Source organism: Squalius cephalus, assembly GCF_949319135.1.
Source record: "Squalius cephalus genome assembly, chromosome: 13".
In the NCBI taxonomy this organism is placed as follows: domain Eukaryota; kingdom Metazoa; phylum Chordata; class Actinopteri; order Cypriniformes; family Leuciscidae; genus Squalius; species Squalius cephalus.
In genome coordinates this window covers 39001540-39015913 of record NC_137134.1, presented here as the reverse complement: position 1 = coordinate 39015913, position 14374 = coordinate 39001540, and the positions used below count along the sequence as shown (strand labels likewise).

Below are 14374 nucleotides of genomic sequence, written 5' to 3'. Positions count from 1 at the left end.
GTTATTTTTGCTATTTCTAGCCACGAATATATATAAAATATATATATATATATATATATATATATATATATATATATATATATATATTTTTTTTTTTTTTTTTATTAGTATTATTATTTTCTGTACTAAATGTTCTAAATCATTTTCAGTGCCTTGGCAATACAAAATGTTTTTTTTTTTGTCATGCCAATAAAGCTTTCTGAATTGAATTGAGAGACAGACGGGTCTGGTCGCTGATCACATGACCTGTGAGTTTGACTGACAGGTATCTCACCTGCTGAATGTGTCTCTCTCCTGTCTGAGTCGGTGTCTCTCTCTCACAGCCGTCTCTCTCTCTCTCTGAGCCTCGTCTCTCTCTCCCTGCAGCGTCTGCACACGAAGCTCCGCCTCTCTCCGGCCTGACTCCGCCTCCCGTAGGCTTGACTCCGCCTCCATCTGCTGCCTGCGCAGGTGCTGGACTGACGACTGCGCAGACGCCAGACGCTCACGCAGCTCCTGTGCGCACACACACACACACACACACACACACACAGTGAGTGTGTGTGTGTGACTGACTGTGTGTGTTGACTGTGTGTGTGTGTGTGTGTGTGTGTGTGTGTGTGTGTGTGTGAGAGTGAGTGTCAGTACCTGTATCTGGACCTGTCTGTGGGTCAGACTGGAGCGCAGTGCAGACAGACAGCTGTCAGGGATGATGGGTAATGATGATGATGATGATGAAGAGCGCAGTAACGGCAGAAGAGACTCTTCAGTGTTTCCGTCCACACCATCACTGTCAGAGAAGACCAGCTACACACACACACACACACACACCAGTGACTCGTACCTGAATGATGTACTAGTACCTGTGTGGTGTCTCTGAGTGTGTGCGGCCGTGTGAGTGTGTGTGTATGTGTGTAGTATCTGCGTGATGTCTCGGAGTGTGTGTGTGTGTGTGTGTGTGTGTGTGTAGTACCTGTGTGATGTCTCGGAGTGTGTTCTGCAGTGCTGCAGTGTGTATCCTGAGTGAATGAACTTCAGTGTCCTCAAGGCTCCTCTGATCCTGAACACACACGTCACTGGATTAATGCGTGTGAGCTTCATCACATCTGATCTGTGATTGGTCGCTTACCAGCCCTCTTCCTGTTGTGGGCGGTTCCTCACCAGGATCCAATGACAATATGGACCCGTTCATGTCCAAATAAACAACTCAACATAAATACCTGCAGCTTCCTGTTGAGTGTTGTCACTTCCTGTTCTCTATCCTCCACACGAGCTTTGAGACGCTCCAGCTCTCTCACTGCATCCACAAGCCTGACACCCACACACACACAGAAAGTTTTAAACTTCATTTACTTCATTTAATTTAGACCAGTAACGGACCGCACGTGTGTGTGTGTGTGTGTTTGTGTGAGAGAGTGATTGTGTGTGTTTGTGTGTGTGTGTGAGAGAGAGAGAGAGTGATTGTGTGTGTGTGTGTAACGGACCGTGTGTTGATCTCGACCCGCTCCGAGTCGCTCTTGGCCTGCAGCGTCATCATCTCCGTCACCGTCTCTCTCAGCTGCTGCTCCAGTTGCAGTCGCAGGCCCGTCTCTCTCTCCAGCATCTGCGCAGACGCCTCCTCCCGGCTGCGCAGGACTGAGCAGGTGCTCACACACTGCAGCTGCACACTCTGAGCCGCACACGCCAGCTGGTTCCTCACCGCCGACAGATCCCTGCGACACACACACGGTGTTGAGTCGGTGTTGAGTCGTTGTTGAGTGAGTGTTGAGTCAGTGTTGAGTGAGTGTTGAGTCGATGTTGAGTCGTTGTTGAGTGAGTGTTGAGTGAGTCTTGAGTGGGTGTTGAGTGGGTGTTGAGTCAGTGTTGAGTCGATGTTGAGTGAGTGTTGAGTCAGTGTTGAGTGAGTGTTGAGTCGATGTTGAGTCGTTGTTGAGTGAGTGTTGAGTGAGTCTTGAGTGGGTGTTGAGTCGGTGTTGAGTCGGTGTTGAGTGTGCTCCGGTGTGTGTTGAGTTGGTGTTGAGTGAGTGTTGAGTGAGTGTTGAGTCGATGTTGAGTGAGTGTTGAGTCGATGTTGAGTCGTTGTTGAGTGAGTGTTAAGTGAGTCTTGAGTGGGTGTTGAGTCGGTGTTGAGTGAGTGTTGAGTCGATGTTGAGTGAATGTTGAGTGAGTGTTGAGTGAGTCTTGAGTGAGTGTTGAGTCGATGTTGAGTCGTTGTTGAGTGAGTGTTGAGTGAGTCTTGAGTGGGTGTTGAGTCGGTGTTGAGTGTGCTCCGGTGTGTGTTGAGTTGGTGTTGAGTGAGTGTTGAGTGAGTGTTGAGTCGATGTTGAGTGAGTGTTGAGTCGATGTTGAGTCGTTGTTGAGTGAGTGTTAAGTGAGTCTTGAGTGGGTGTTGAGTCGGTGTTGAGTGAGTGTTGAGTCGGTGTTGAGTGAATGTTGAGTCGATGTTGAGTCGTTGTTGAGTGAGTGTTGAGTGAGTGTTGAGTCGATGTTGAGTGAATGTTGAGTGAATGTTGAGTCGATGTTGAGTCGTTGTTGAGTGAGTGTTGAGTCGATGTTGAGTGAATGTTGAGTGAGTGTTGAGTCGATGTTGAGTCGTTGTTGAGTGAGTGTTGAGTCGATGTTGAGTGAATGTTGAGTCGATGTTGAGTCGTTGTTGAGTGAGTGTTGAGTGAGTGTTGAGTGAATGTTGAGTGAATGTTGAGTGAATGTTGAGTCGATGTTGAGTCGTTGTTGAGTGAGTGTTGAGTCGATGTTGAGTGAATGTTGAGTGAGTGTTGAGTGAGTCTTGAGTGAGTGTTGAGTCGATGTTGAGTCGTTGTTGAGTGAGTGTTGAGTGAGTCTTGAGTGGGTGTTGAGTCGGTGTTGAGTCGGTGTTGAGTGTGCTCCGGTGTGTGTTGAGTTGGTGTTGAGTGAGTGTTGAGTGAGTGTTGAGTCGATGTTGAGTGAGTGTTGAGTCGATGTTGAGTCGTTGTTGAGTGAGTGTTGAGTGAGTCTTGAGTGGGTGTTGAGTCGGTGTTGAGTGAGTGTTGAGTCGGTGTTGAGTGAATGTTGAGTCGATGTTGAGTCGTTGTTGAGTGAGTGTTGAGTGAGTGTTGAGTGAATGTTGAGTGAATGTTGAGTGAATGTTGAGTCGATGTTGAGTCGTTGTTGAGTGAGTGTTGAGTCGATGTTGAGTGAATGTTGAGTCGATGTTGAGTCGTTGTTGAGTGAGTGTTGAGTGAGTGTTGAGTCAGTGTTGAGTGAGTCTTGAGTGGGTGTTGAGTCGGTGTTAAGTGTGCTCCGGTGTGTGTTGAGTGAGTGTTGAGTCGATGTTGAGTGAGTGTTGAGTGAGTCTTGAGTGGGTGTTGAGTCAGTGTTGAGTGAGTCTTGAGTGGGTGTTGAGTCGGTGTTGAGTGTGCTCCGGTGTGTGTTGAGTCGGTGTTGAGTGAGTGTTGAGTGAGTGTTGAGTCAGTGTTGAGTGAGTCTTGAGTGGGTGTTGAGTCGGTGTTGAGTGTGCTCCGGTGTGTGTTGAGTCGGTGTTGAGTGTGCTCCGGTGAGTGTTGAGTCAGTGTTGAGTGAGTCTTGAGTGGGTGTTGAGTGGGTGTTGAGTCGGTGTTGAGTGTGCTCCGGTGTGTGTTGAGTGAGTGTTGAGTCGTTGTTGAGTGAGTGTTGAGTGAGTCTTGGGTGGGTGTTGAGTCGGTGTTGAGTGTGCTCCGGTGTGTGTTGAGTCGGTGTTGAGTGAGTGTTGAGTGAGTGTTGAGTCAGTGTTGAGTCAGTGTTGAGTCAGTGTTGAGTCAATGTTGAGTGAGTGTTGAGTCAATGTTGAGTGAGTGTTGAATCGATGTTGAGTCAGTGTTGAGTCGATGTTGAGTGAGTGTTGAGTGAGTCTTGAGTGGGTGTTGAGTCAGTGTTGAGTGAGTCTTGAGTGGGTGTTGAGTCGGTGTTGAGTGTGCTCCGGTGTGTGTTGAGTGAGTGTTGAGTCGTTGTTGAGTGAGTGTTGAGTGAGTCTTGAGTGGGTGTTGAGTCGGTGTTGAGTGTGCTCCGGTGTGTGTTGAGTCGGTGTTGAGTGAGTGTTGAGTCAGTGTTGAGTCAGTGTTGAGTCAATGTTGAGTCAATGTTGAGTGAGTGTTGAGTCAATGTTGAGTGAGTGTTGAATCGATGTTGAGTCGATGTTGAGTGAGTGTTGAGTCAATGTTGAGTGAGTGTTGAGTCAATGTTGAGTGAGTGTTGAGTCGATGTTGAGTGAGTGTTGAGTCGATGTTGAGTGGGTGTTGAGTCGATGTTGAGTGAGTGTTGAGTCAGTGTTGAGTCGATGTTGAGTGAGTGTTGAGTCAATGTTGAGTGAGTGTTGAGTCGATGTTGAGTGAGTGTTGAGTCGATGTTGAGTGGGTGTTGAGTCGATGTTGAGTGGGTGTTGAGTCGATGTTGAGTGAGTGTTGAGTCGATGTTGAGTGAGTGAAGAGTCAGTGTTGAGTGAGTGTTGAGTCAGTGTTGAGTGAGTGTTGAGTCGATGTTGAGTGTGTGTTGAGTGAATGTTGAGTCGGTGTTGAGTGTGCTCCAGTGTGTGTTGAGTCGATGTTGAGTGAGTGTTGAGTCGGTGTTGAGTGTGCTCCAGTGTGTGTTGAGTCGGTGTTGAGTTGGTGTTGAGTGTGTGTTGAGTCGATGTTGAGTGAGTGTTGAGTCGATGTTGAGTGAGTGTTGAGTGAGTGTTGAGTCGGTGTTGAGCCGTTGTTGAGTCGGTATTGAGTGAGTGTTGAGTCTTTGTTGAGTCGGTGTTGAGTCGGTGTTGAGTCGTTGTTGAGTGTGTGTTGAGTGAGTGTTGAGTGGGTGTTGAGTCGGTGTTGAGTGAGTGTTGAGTTGTTGAGTGTGCTCCGGTGTACGGCTGCAGTGCCGGCTCTGACCTCTCGGTGGCGCTCTTCATCTCGCAGACGTGCCTGCGCAGACCCACCACCTGCCTCCAGAGCGCCAGCAGACGGCTGTGCTCGCTGCTGAAGTAGCTGTGGAAAGACTAAACAAACACATGTGTTAAACCCTGCAGCTTCCCGTGCATTACAGTGATGCTTAAAGCCACACCCACCTCCTCCTCTCTCCTCCAATCACACTCCCTCTGCTCCAGCTCCTCCCTCGCTCTGGTCCAATCAGCAGTGAGTCTGCGGATGTCCTGGCTGAGCGCCTCGTTGGCCAGTCCGGCCTGTTCCAGCTGCTCTCGCAGCATAGCGTTGACCGCGGATAGACCGCTGCTCCTGCACACACGCGAACACGTTAAGCACACACAAACACATTAAGCACATGCACACGCAAACACACGTTAAGCACATGCACACGCAAACACACGTTAAGCACATGCACATGCAAACACACGTTAAGCACAAGCACACACACACACACACGTTAAGCACACACAAACACGTTAAGCACATGCACACGCAAACACGTTAAGCACATGCAGACGCAAACACGTTAAGCACACGCGAACACGTTCAGCACACGTGAACACGTTCAGCACATGCCCACACGTTCAGCACACGCACACATGTTAAGCACACGCACACATGTTAAGCACACACAAACACGTTAAGCACACGCAAACACGTTCAGCACATGCAAACACGTTAAGCACATGCACACGCAAACACACGTTAAGCACATGCACACGCAAACACGTTAAGCACACGCGAACACGTTCAGCACACGCAAACACGTTAAGCACACGCAAACACGTTCAGCACACATGAACACGTTAAGCACGCACAAAAACATTCAGCACATGCACACGCAAACACACATTAAGCACATGCACACGCAAACACACGTTAAGCACATGCACACGCAAACACGTTAAGCACACGCAAACACGTTCAGCACACGCAAACACGTAAAGCACACGCAAACACGTTCAGCACACGCGAACACGTTAAGCACACGCGAACACGTTCAGCACATGCACACACGTTCAGCACACGCACACACGTTAAGCACATGCACACATGTTAAGCACACGCAAACACGTTAAGCACACGCACATGCAAACATGTTCAGCACACGCAAACACGTAAAGCACACGCAAACACGTTCAGCACACGTGAACACGTTAAGCACACGCGAACACGTTCAGCACACGCACACACGTTCAGCACACGCACACGTTAAGCACATGCACACATGTTAAGCACACGCAAACAACGTTAAGCACACGCACATGCAAACATGTTCAGCACACGCAAACACGTTAAGCACACGCAAACACGTTAAGCACACACACACACGTTAAGCACACGCACACATGTTAAGCACACGCAAACATGTTAAGCACACGCACATGCAAACATGTTAAGCACACGTAAGTATGTGTGTGTGTGTGTGTGTGTGTGTGTGTGTATCATGACAGATGAGAGTGTTAAAGGAGAACTTTGGTTTAGTACCTATGATCATGCGCGTGAACTCGACAATCGATTACTATGGACTTCGACCGAAAACAGGATGTAAATACAGGTATGTGCGCTGGCTGAATAAACATCATTTTTATTCATATCTTTCACATCTACTGCAGTCAGATTGACCCGCGTTCACTCCGAAGGAATCACTCACATGACCTGTGCACTTGTAATGACACATCAAGGATGTTAAGAGGCTAAAAGCAGGTTTAAAACTTGCCCCATTGAAGTCAACAGGGTGCAAATTTTAAAAAGAGGATAACACGGTGTAGGCAACACCGATTTCTGTCGTTGTTCTCTGTATTGACAGCACTCCAAATGTACAAAAAAATGAGCTCAATGTTAAAATTGACCGGAGTTCTCCTTTAAGTGAGTGCGAGACCTCTGCTGTTCCTCCTCCAGCCTGATGAGGGTGCTCTCCATCTCACTGCTGGGCTCCTCGTCATCATGACCATTACTGCCGTCACACCGGCCCTGCAGACACAACAACCAGGGGTCGCCTCACACTTAACATTTTTACTGTTAAAACAGGTAAAAAAAACTGCTGCTTTTAACTTCAGTGTCACAACTGTTAACAACATCCGTCTAGGGTCGTAAGATTTTTAATGTTTTTAAAAGAAGTCTCTTCTGCTCACCAAGGCTGCATTTATTTGATTAAAAATACAATAACAAAAAAATAATAATATTGTGAAATATTATTAGAATGTAAATCAGCTGTTTTCTATGTGAATATATTTTTATAAAATGTAATTTATTCCTGTGATCAAAGCTGAATTTTCAGCATCATTACTCCAGTCTTCAGTGTCACATGATCAATAAAAAAAAAAAATCTGGATTCTTTGATGAACAGAAAGTTCAGAAGAACAGCATCGATTTGAAATAGAATCTTTTGTAACATTATAAATGTCTTTACTGTCACTTTTGATTAATTTAATGCATCCGTGATAAATAAACATTCATTTCTTTCCTAAATTTTTGTTTTTTTACAAAATATGTTTTTTTACTTTCTATTCATCAAAGAATCCTGAAATAAAAAAGTAAATAACTGTTTTCAACACTGATAATAATCATAAATGTTTCTCGAGCATCAGATCCTCATATTAGAGTGATTTCTGAAGGATCATGTGACACTGAAGACTGGAGTTATGATGCTGAACATTCAGCTTTGATCGCAGGAATAAATTACACTTTACTGTATATTCACATAGAAAACAGATGATTTACACTGGAATAATAATTCACAATATTACTGTTCTTTATTAGCCTGGTTAAAACCAGACCATTCTCAGTAGTAACTGAGTTATGGTCTGGCAAAGCTTCATTAATAACTCATTTCCAAAGGGGCGTCACCAACGGACGTCGCTCAAATGCCTCTGGGCGCAGTTGGATAGACCTAAAACCAATCAGAGCGATCGTCATCGTGTAAAGCCCGCCTCAACGTTTCTGATTGGTGCCGTGATTTCTAGGCCATGGAAATGGGCCTGAATGAGCTCTTTGCCGGACTACTTGCAGAGCAAATCTGAATTTGCCGGAAGTTGTCTGGGTTTTTCTAGACTATTGAATACAGCCTTGGTGAGCAGAAGAGACTTCTTTTAAAAACGTAAAGAAATGTAACAATCCCTAACGTTTGAACGGCAGTGTACATTGCGATGAAAAAATTCCAGAATTTTTGTACTGTAAAAAAAATAAAATAATTAATATATTTAATTAAAAAAAAAAAGTAAAATTCTAATTTGGGCAGAAAACCGCAAGGAGACCTTAAAGTGTCTGATCGGCTGCATCACAGATCTGGTGAAATGCTGTAAACGTGTCCCTACAAGACGCACTCAGTGCCGCGCTTCACTCTGAAACACACAGCGCTTTTACACTAGCACAGATGTTATTCAGCACGTGTGTCTGAGGTACAGTGAGGTATTATGGGATGTATTTATACGATGTACAGTGAGGTATTATGGGACGTATTTATACGATGTACAGTGAGGTATTATGGGATGTATTTATTCAATGTATTTAATGGATGTACAGTGAGGTATTATGGGATGTATTTATATGATGTACAGTGAGGTATTATGGGATGTATTTATACGATGTACAGTGAGGTATTATGGGACGTATTTATACGATGTACAGTGAGGTATTATGGGATGTATTTATTCAATGTATTTAATGGATGTACAGTGAGGTATTATGGGATGTATTTATTCAATGTATTTAATGGATGTACAGTGAGGTATTATGGGATGTATTTATATGATGTACAGTGAGGTATTATGGGATGTATTTATTCAATGTATTAAATGGATGTACAGTGAGGTATTATGGGATGTATTTATATGATGTACAGTGAGGTATTATGGGATGTATTATACGATGTACAGTGAGGTAATATGGGATGTATTTAATGGACGTACAGTGAGGTATTATGGGATGTATTTATACGATGTACAGTGAGGTATTATGGGATGTATTTATTGGATGTACAGTGAGGCATTATGGGATGTATTTATACGATGTACAGTGAGGTATTATGGGATGTACTGACAGCAGACTTCTCCAGCAGCATCTGTTCCAGATCTCCACACTTCTTCTTATACTGCAGAACCTGCAAACACACGGCGTAAAAGAAGTGTTTTCAGAGAGGAAACCGGCAGAGTGTGTTTTAATGATCGCGTGTTGTGTTGTACCTTGGCCTGTAGTTTCTGCACGAGCTGCGCTTGTCTCTGCTGCCCCTCCTGGTACGCCGTGAGTTTGCGTTTATACGCCGCCTGCTCCTCGTCCAGCCGTCTGCGCAGATCCACGTTCTGTTGCGCTAGACTGAGCGACTCAGGAGAACCCGGATCCTCCGACTCCATCCTCAGCGCCTGCTCCAGCTGCACACAATCAGGAGGAGAGAGCCTTAGCAACCTCACAGGAGACCCTAGCAACCGCACAGGAGACCCTAGCAACTGCACAGAAGTGCCTACCAACCGCACAGGAGACCCTAGCAACCGAACAGGAGACCCTAGCAACTGCACAGAAGAGCCTAGCAAACGCACAGAAGAGCCTAGCAACCGCACAGAAGTGCCTACCAACCGCACAGGAGACCCTAGCAACCGAACAGGAGACCCTAGCAACCGCACAGAAGAGCCTACCAACTGCACAGGAGACCCTAGCAACCGCACAGAAGAGCCTAGCAACCGCACAGAAGTGCCTACCAACCGCACAGGAGACCCTAGCAACCGCACAGAAGAGCCTAGCAACCGCACAGAAGTGCCTACCAACCGCACAGGAGACCCTAGCAACCGCACAGAAGAGCCTACCAACCGCACAGAAGACCCTAGCAACCGCACAGAAGACCCTAGCAACCGCACAGAAGACCCTACCAACCACACAGAAGAGCCTACCAACCACACAGGAGACCCTAGCAACCGCACAAAAGAGCCTACCAACCAAACAGAAGAGCCTAGCAACCGCACAGAAGAGCCTACCAACCACACAGAAGACCCTAGCAACTGCACAGGAGACCCTAGCAACCGCACAGAAGAGCCTACCAACCGCACAGAAGACCCTAGCAACCGCACAGAAGACCCTAGCAACCGCACAGAAGACCCTACCAACCGCACAGAAGAGCCTACCAACCACACAGGAGACCCTAGCAACCGCACAAAAGAGCCTACCAACCGAACAGAAGAGCCTAGCAACCGCACAGAAGAGCCTACCAACCACACAGAAGACCCTAGCAACCACACAGGAGACCCTAGCAACCGCACAGAAGAGCCTACCAACCACACAGGAGACCCTAGCAACCGCACAGAAGAGCCTACCAACCACACAGGAGAGCCTACCAACCACACAGGAGACCCTAGCAACCACACAGGAGACCCTAGCAACTACACAGGAGACCCTAGCAACCACACAGAAGAGCCTACCAACCACACAGAAGAGCCTACCAGAGCCTACCAACCACACAGGAGACCCTACCAACCACACAGGAGACCCTAGCAACCACACAGGAGACCCTAGCAACAGCACAGAAGAGCCTACCAACCGGACAGAAGAGCCTAGCAACCATACAGGAGACCCTTGCAACCACACAGGAGACCCTAGCAACCACAAAGAAGACCCTAGCAACCGCACAGGAGACCCTAGCAACCACCCATAACACCTTAGCAAACCCACAGGACACCCTAGCAGCGACCCATAACACCTTAGCAACCACACAGGACACCCTAGCAACCATCTACAACACCCGAGCCACTAGTGCCGCACGATTTGGAGGGAAAGTATTAAATATTTGTTAGAACCAAAATTTTATTATATATCAACAGGACTATAAAATAAAATAATAATTATTAACATTTTGTTGCACTATAATACTAATTATTATTATTAAATAAAAGTATTAAAATAAGAACTAAAATTACAAAAGATTTAGTATTTAAGAAAAATAATGTAGTAATTTTATTTATTACATTTTATATAGTACAACTGTAACATTACAATACTAATTTTTATGGCTTAGTTTCTTCATTTTCAAACGCTAAACAGTCAAGCTTTTTTTGGCAGAAAACCTTCTCTTTCGGTTCGTGGAAGATTACTGTGTGTTGCATTTTCAAATTCATGTTATAAGCGACTCAAACTCAGAGTTGTAAAATACGCTAACATAAAACAATTCCACGTTATAAGCGAATGACGAGCCGCTGGTGTGGAAACGGACACAGTGCCGCCGCCGCGCTCCGCTCTGAAACACACACCGCTTCTACACTAGTATGCTATGCTCGCATGTGGAAGAACGAAGTGCTGCTAGCTCTGAAACACACAGGACATTTATCTATCTATATATCTTTGCGATTTGATAGTTGCGGATTGTGCAACAGTCGAAACTACCTAGATCGCCCTAGCAACCATAAAACAACTCCCTGGCAACCTACATCGCAGGTAAACACGGCTCGCGTTCAAACGTCCTGAATAAATCACAAACGTCCTGATGGGCCCCAGAATCAAAGAGCCTGTTTACAGTCGCCATGGCAACATGCCATTCCACTCCCCGTTACCACGGAGACGGGTGAACCTCGCTGAGACGCGGACAAAAGAGTGTGTGTGTGTGTGTGTGTGTTCTCACTGGAGACAGAGTGTAAAAACATGGTAAATACAGCACTGGCCATGAACCGTTTCAGGTTCTCTAAAATGTAGAGACTAAAGATCTCGACTATAAGATCTAGAACTGAAACCGGCTCTTCGATGGCGTTAGACTGTGAGTGAGTGTGTGTGTGTGTGTGTGTGTGTGTGTGTGTGTGTGTGTTTCTCACTCTCTCGCTGATGGCGCTGTATTTGATGGCCAGTTCATCTCGTTCTGCTCGACTGTGAGCCAGAAGATCCTCCACACGACTCAGTTCTGCCTGAAGAACCCGGTTCTCCTCTGGGAACGACAGACCCGACGACATGCCTCCAGCTGTGTGTGAGAGAGAGAGAGAGAGAGACAGAATGCTAACAGGAATGTTCTATCAAAGTTATGAACAAACGTTCTACCAGTAACGTTAATAGAACGTTCGTTCAAAGTTATCTGGTCATAATGACGTTCTCAAAACGTTAGAACAAAAACATTATACATCATTTTAATGGAGCGTTAAGGTTGGATGTTCGTCTAAAGTTTTTTAAATGTAACTACTACGTCCAGAGAACATTAACAAGTAACGTTTCCATAATGTTTGAGGAATGATATAATGGAACGTCCCCTTAACGTTCGCATAACCAAGAAAATTCGTTTTAAAAACATTTTTAAAAAACTGGATGTTTCAGAACGTTCAGAGAACATTCAAAAGTAACGTTCCCATAATGTTTGAAGAATGATAAACGCATAACGGCATAAGAAATAAATTTTTTTTTTTAACTGGATGTTTAGAACGTTCCAAAATAACGGAACGGAACGCTCTTAGATCAAGTCTCACCGCTCTCGCTCAGGTTCCGGGACACGATCTCGCGCACGCGGGCGGGTAACCGCGACTGAGGCTCATCTGGAGAACATCCTCGAACCCTCAGACTCTTCTCTTCACACAGAACACTCTCCTCCAGCCTCTGAAACACACAAACACAACCATATTATACGTGTGTGTGTGTGTGTGTGTGTGTGTCAGTAGCAGATGGTCTCAGTGGTGATCTGCTGTATATTTAGATCAGATCAGAACACACACCTGCGGCGTCGCCAGAACTAAACCAGAAAACACATTTAATAATTCACATTTATTCATTTACTGACGCTTTTATCCAAAGAGACTCACAAATAACAAGCGATCCAGAGAGTTCTTCCGATCATGCGATAATAAATGAAGAAATAAAGAAGTAAATGAACTACACCTGAATCACCGCCTCAAGTTTGGACTCGTTCGGGTCTTCAGAACCGCTCATGATGAAGTTACGACTAACGTTAGATTCATTACAATCGGATACAAATCTATCTTAGAATCGATAAACCGGATAAACGATCAATCTCGCGCCGTTAGAGAGAATGATCACGTGTCTCGCAGAAATACACTTCATAAACGAATCCAGATAATAATCCAGCTACCCCGACCCTTCCCGAACAGACCCGCGAACACACTGAGGAGAGAGAGAGAGACAGTGTGTGTGTGTGTGTGTGTGTGTGTGAGAGAGAGAGAGAGAGAGAGAGAGAGAGAGAGAGAGAGAGGGCTTTAATAAGATTGAGTGAGATTATACATGCAGCTCAAGCGGATTCAAAAGAGAAACTGAAACAGCGACAATAAACTAACTAATAAAACAAAGGTGACAAACTTTTTTTTTTATTGGTGACGTTTAACGTACTACTGTAATTTAACATGTTTGCACTTATACCATCACCATGACAACAACCCATCAACACACGGACAACCGTCTACAGAAATCCAGTCAGATTGATTATTAACTGAGGAATAACTTAAAAAGAGCCACTAAGATTATATTTAATATGCAAGGTGTTAATTCGTCAAATTAATCTTTTTTAAGTGATTGTATTTTTTGAGTATGTCTTAAATCAAAGCGTTGTGTGATTGTGAACGCGGCTCGTGCGCGCGCGCGCCCCCTGAGGCGGGTTTGGGAACTACAGCGTTTAAATCTCTGACAGGAACTACAAACTCCTTCACAATCACGGCACAATATCAACAATATAGCTGCTTTTATAATCAGCAGGTTGTCATATTGTAATCCAACATTTTGAGTACTTATTTTATGTTTATATGGGATTATTCAAATCGATCGACTCTCAAAAAAACTCAAACTCTCCGGATGTACGTTAAAGTCAAGAGATACAGTGACGCGACGCTGGACAGTTAGGCTAAATTAATATATTCATATTCAATGAGTTTATGAACACATGATGTTTATTCACTCATGACAAATGATCGATTACATTTATTAATATTTCACTCACTCATTCATTCGCGAACGCGTTCAACACCAATCGCAAGAACACGGAGAAAATCACGCGTGATCTTACCGGTAAAACTGCATTAAATCCACATTAAAAGCGCTTTAAACTCGGAATGAAAGTGTTTGTGTGGTAATGTGTGATGCTCAGTCTGGACTCTTTCCGGGGTCACACTCACTTCCCGCGCACATAAAAGACCCCAAATCACTGCTGATTTTACATACAGAAAAGGACTGTATACAGATAGTTCTGTGTGTAAAATGACACTTACCAATACGAACAGATGAATATAAAGACATTTGACTCGATACATTAATTCAAATCTATTCAGATTCATTCATATTTAATAGAGTAGACAACTTGCGTACAAACTCACCTGGCGAATCAGCAGCTCTCATTCACACACCTGAAACTACAACAAAACAATAACTATGGAAACCATCACACTCATATTTATTTATCTATGTAAATATGCACATATCATACAGATAGTTTGATAATTAATTATAACTATTACTTTTTACTTGAGGGCGTCACTTATTTTGAATTATTAAGTTTAAGGAATCTGTACATTCAGTATTAC

The 14374-nt window shown here is 44.8% G+C and overlaps 1 protein-coding gene across 1 annotated transcript in view; it reads right to left on the bottom strand.

Annotated features, from left to right (window-relative positions):
* crocc (ciliary rootlet coiled-coil, rootletin) overlaps positions 1 to 12955 on the bottom strand; it is a 35960-nt gene extending 23005 nt beyond the window's left edge. The window contains exons 1-13 of the mRNA XM_079891106.1: positions 12726 to 12955; positions 12320 to 12446; positions 11681 to 11823; positions 9077 to 9262; positions 8935 to 8994; positions 6775 to 6866; positions 5036 to 5201; positions 4860 to 4966; positions 1464 to 1691; positions 1200 to 1290; positions 953 to 1039; positions 628 to 786; positions 275 to 495 (exon numbers count right to left, since the gene is read on the bottom strand). Of these exons, the coding sequence (XP_079747232.1) occupies positions 275 to 495; positions 628 to 786; positions 953 to 1039; positions 1200 to 1290; positions 1464 to 1691; positions 4860 to 4966; positions 5036 to 5201; positions 6775 to 6866; positions 8935 to 8994; positions 9077 to 9262; positions 11681 to 11823; positions 12320 to 12446; positions 12726 to 12776 (1718 nt within the window). The 5' untranslated portion in view covers positions 12777 to 12955. The remainder of the gene's footprint in view (positions 1 to 274; positions 496 to 627; positions 787 to 952; positions 1040 to 1199; positions 1291 to 1463; positions 1692 to 4859; positions 4967 to 5035; positions 5202 to 6774; positions 6867 to 8934; positions 8995 to 9076; positions 9263 to 11680; positions 11824 to 12319; positions 12447 to 12725) is intronic.
* Positions 12956 to 14374: the final 1419 nt, after the last annotated feature.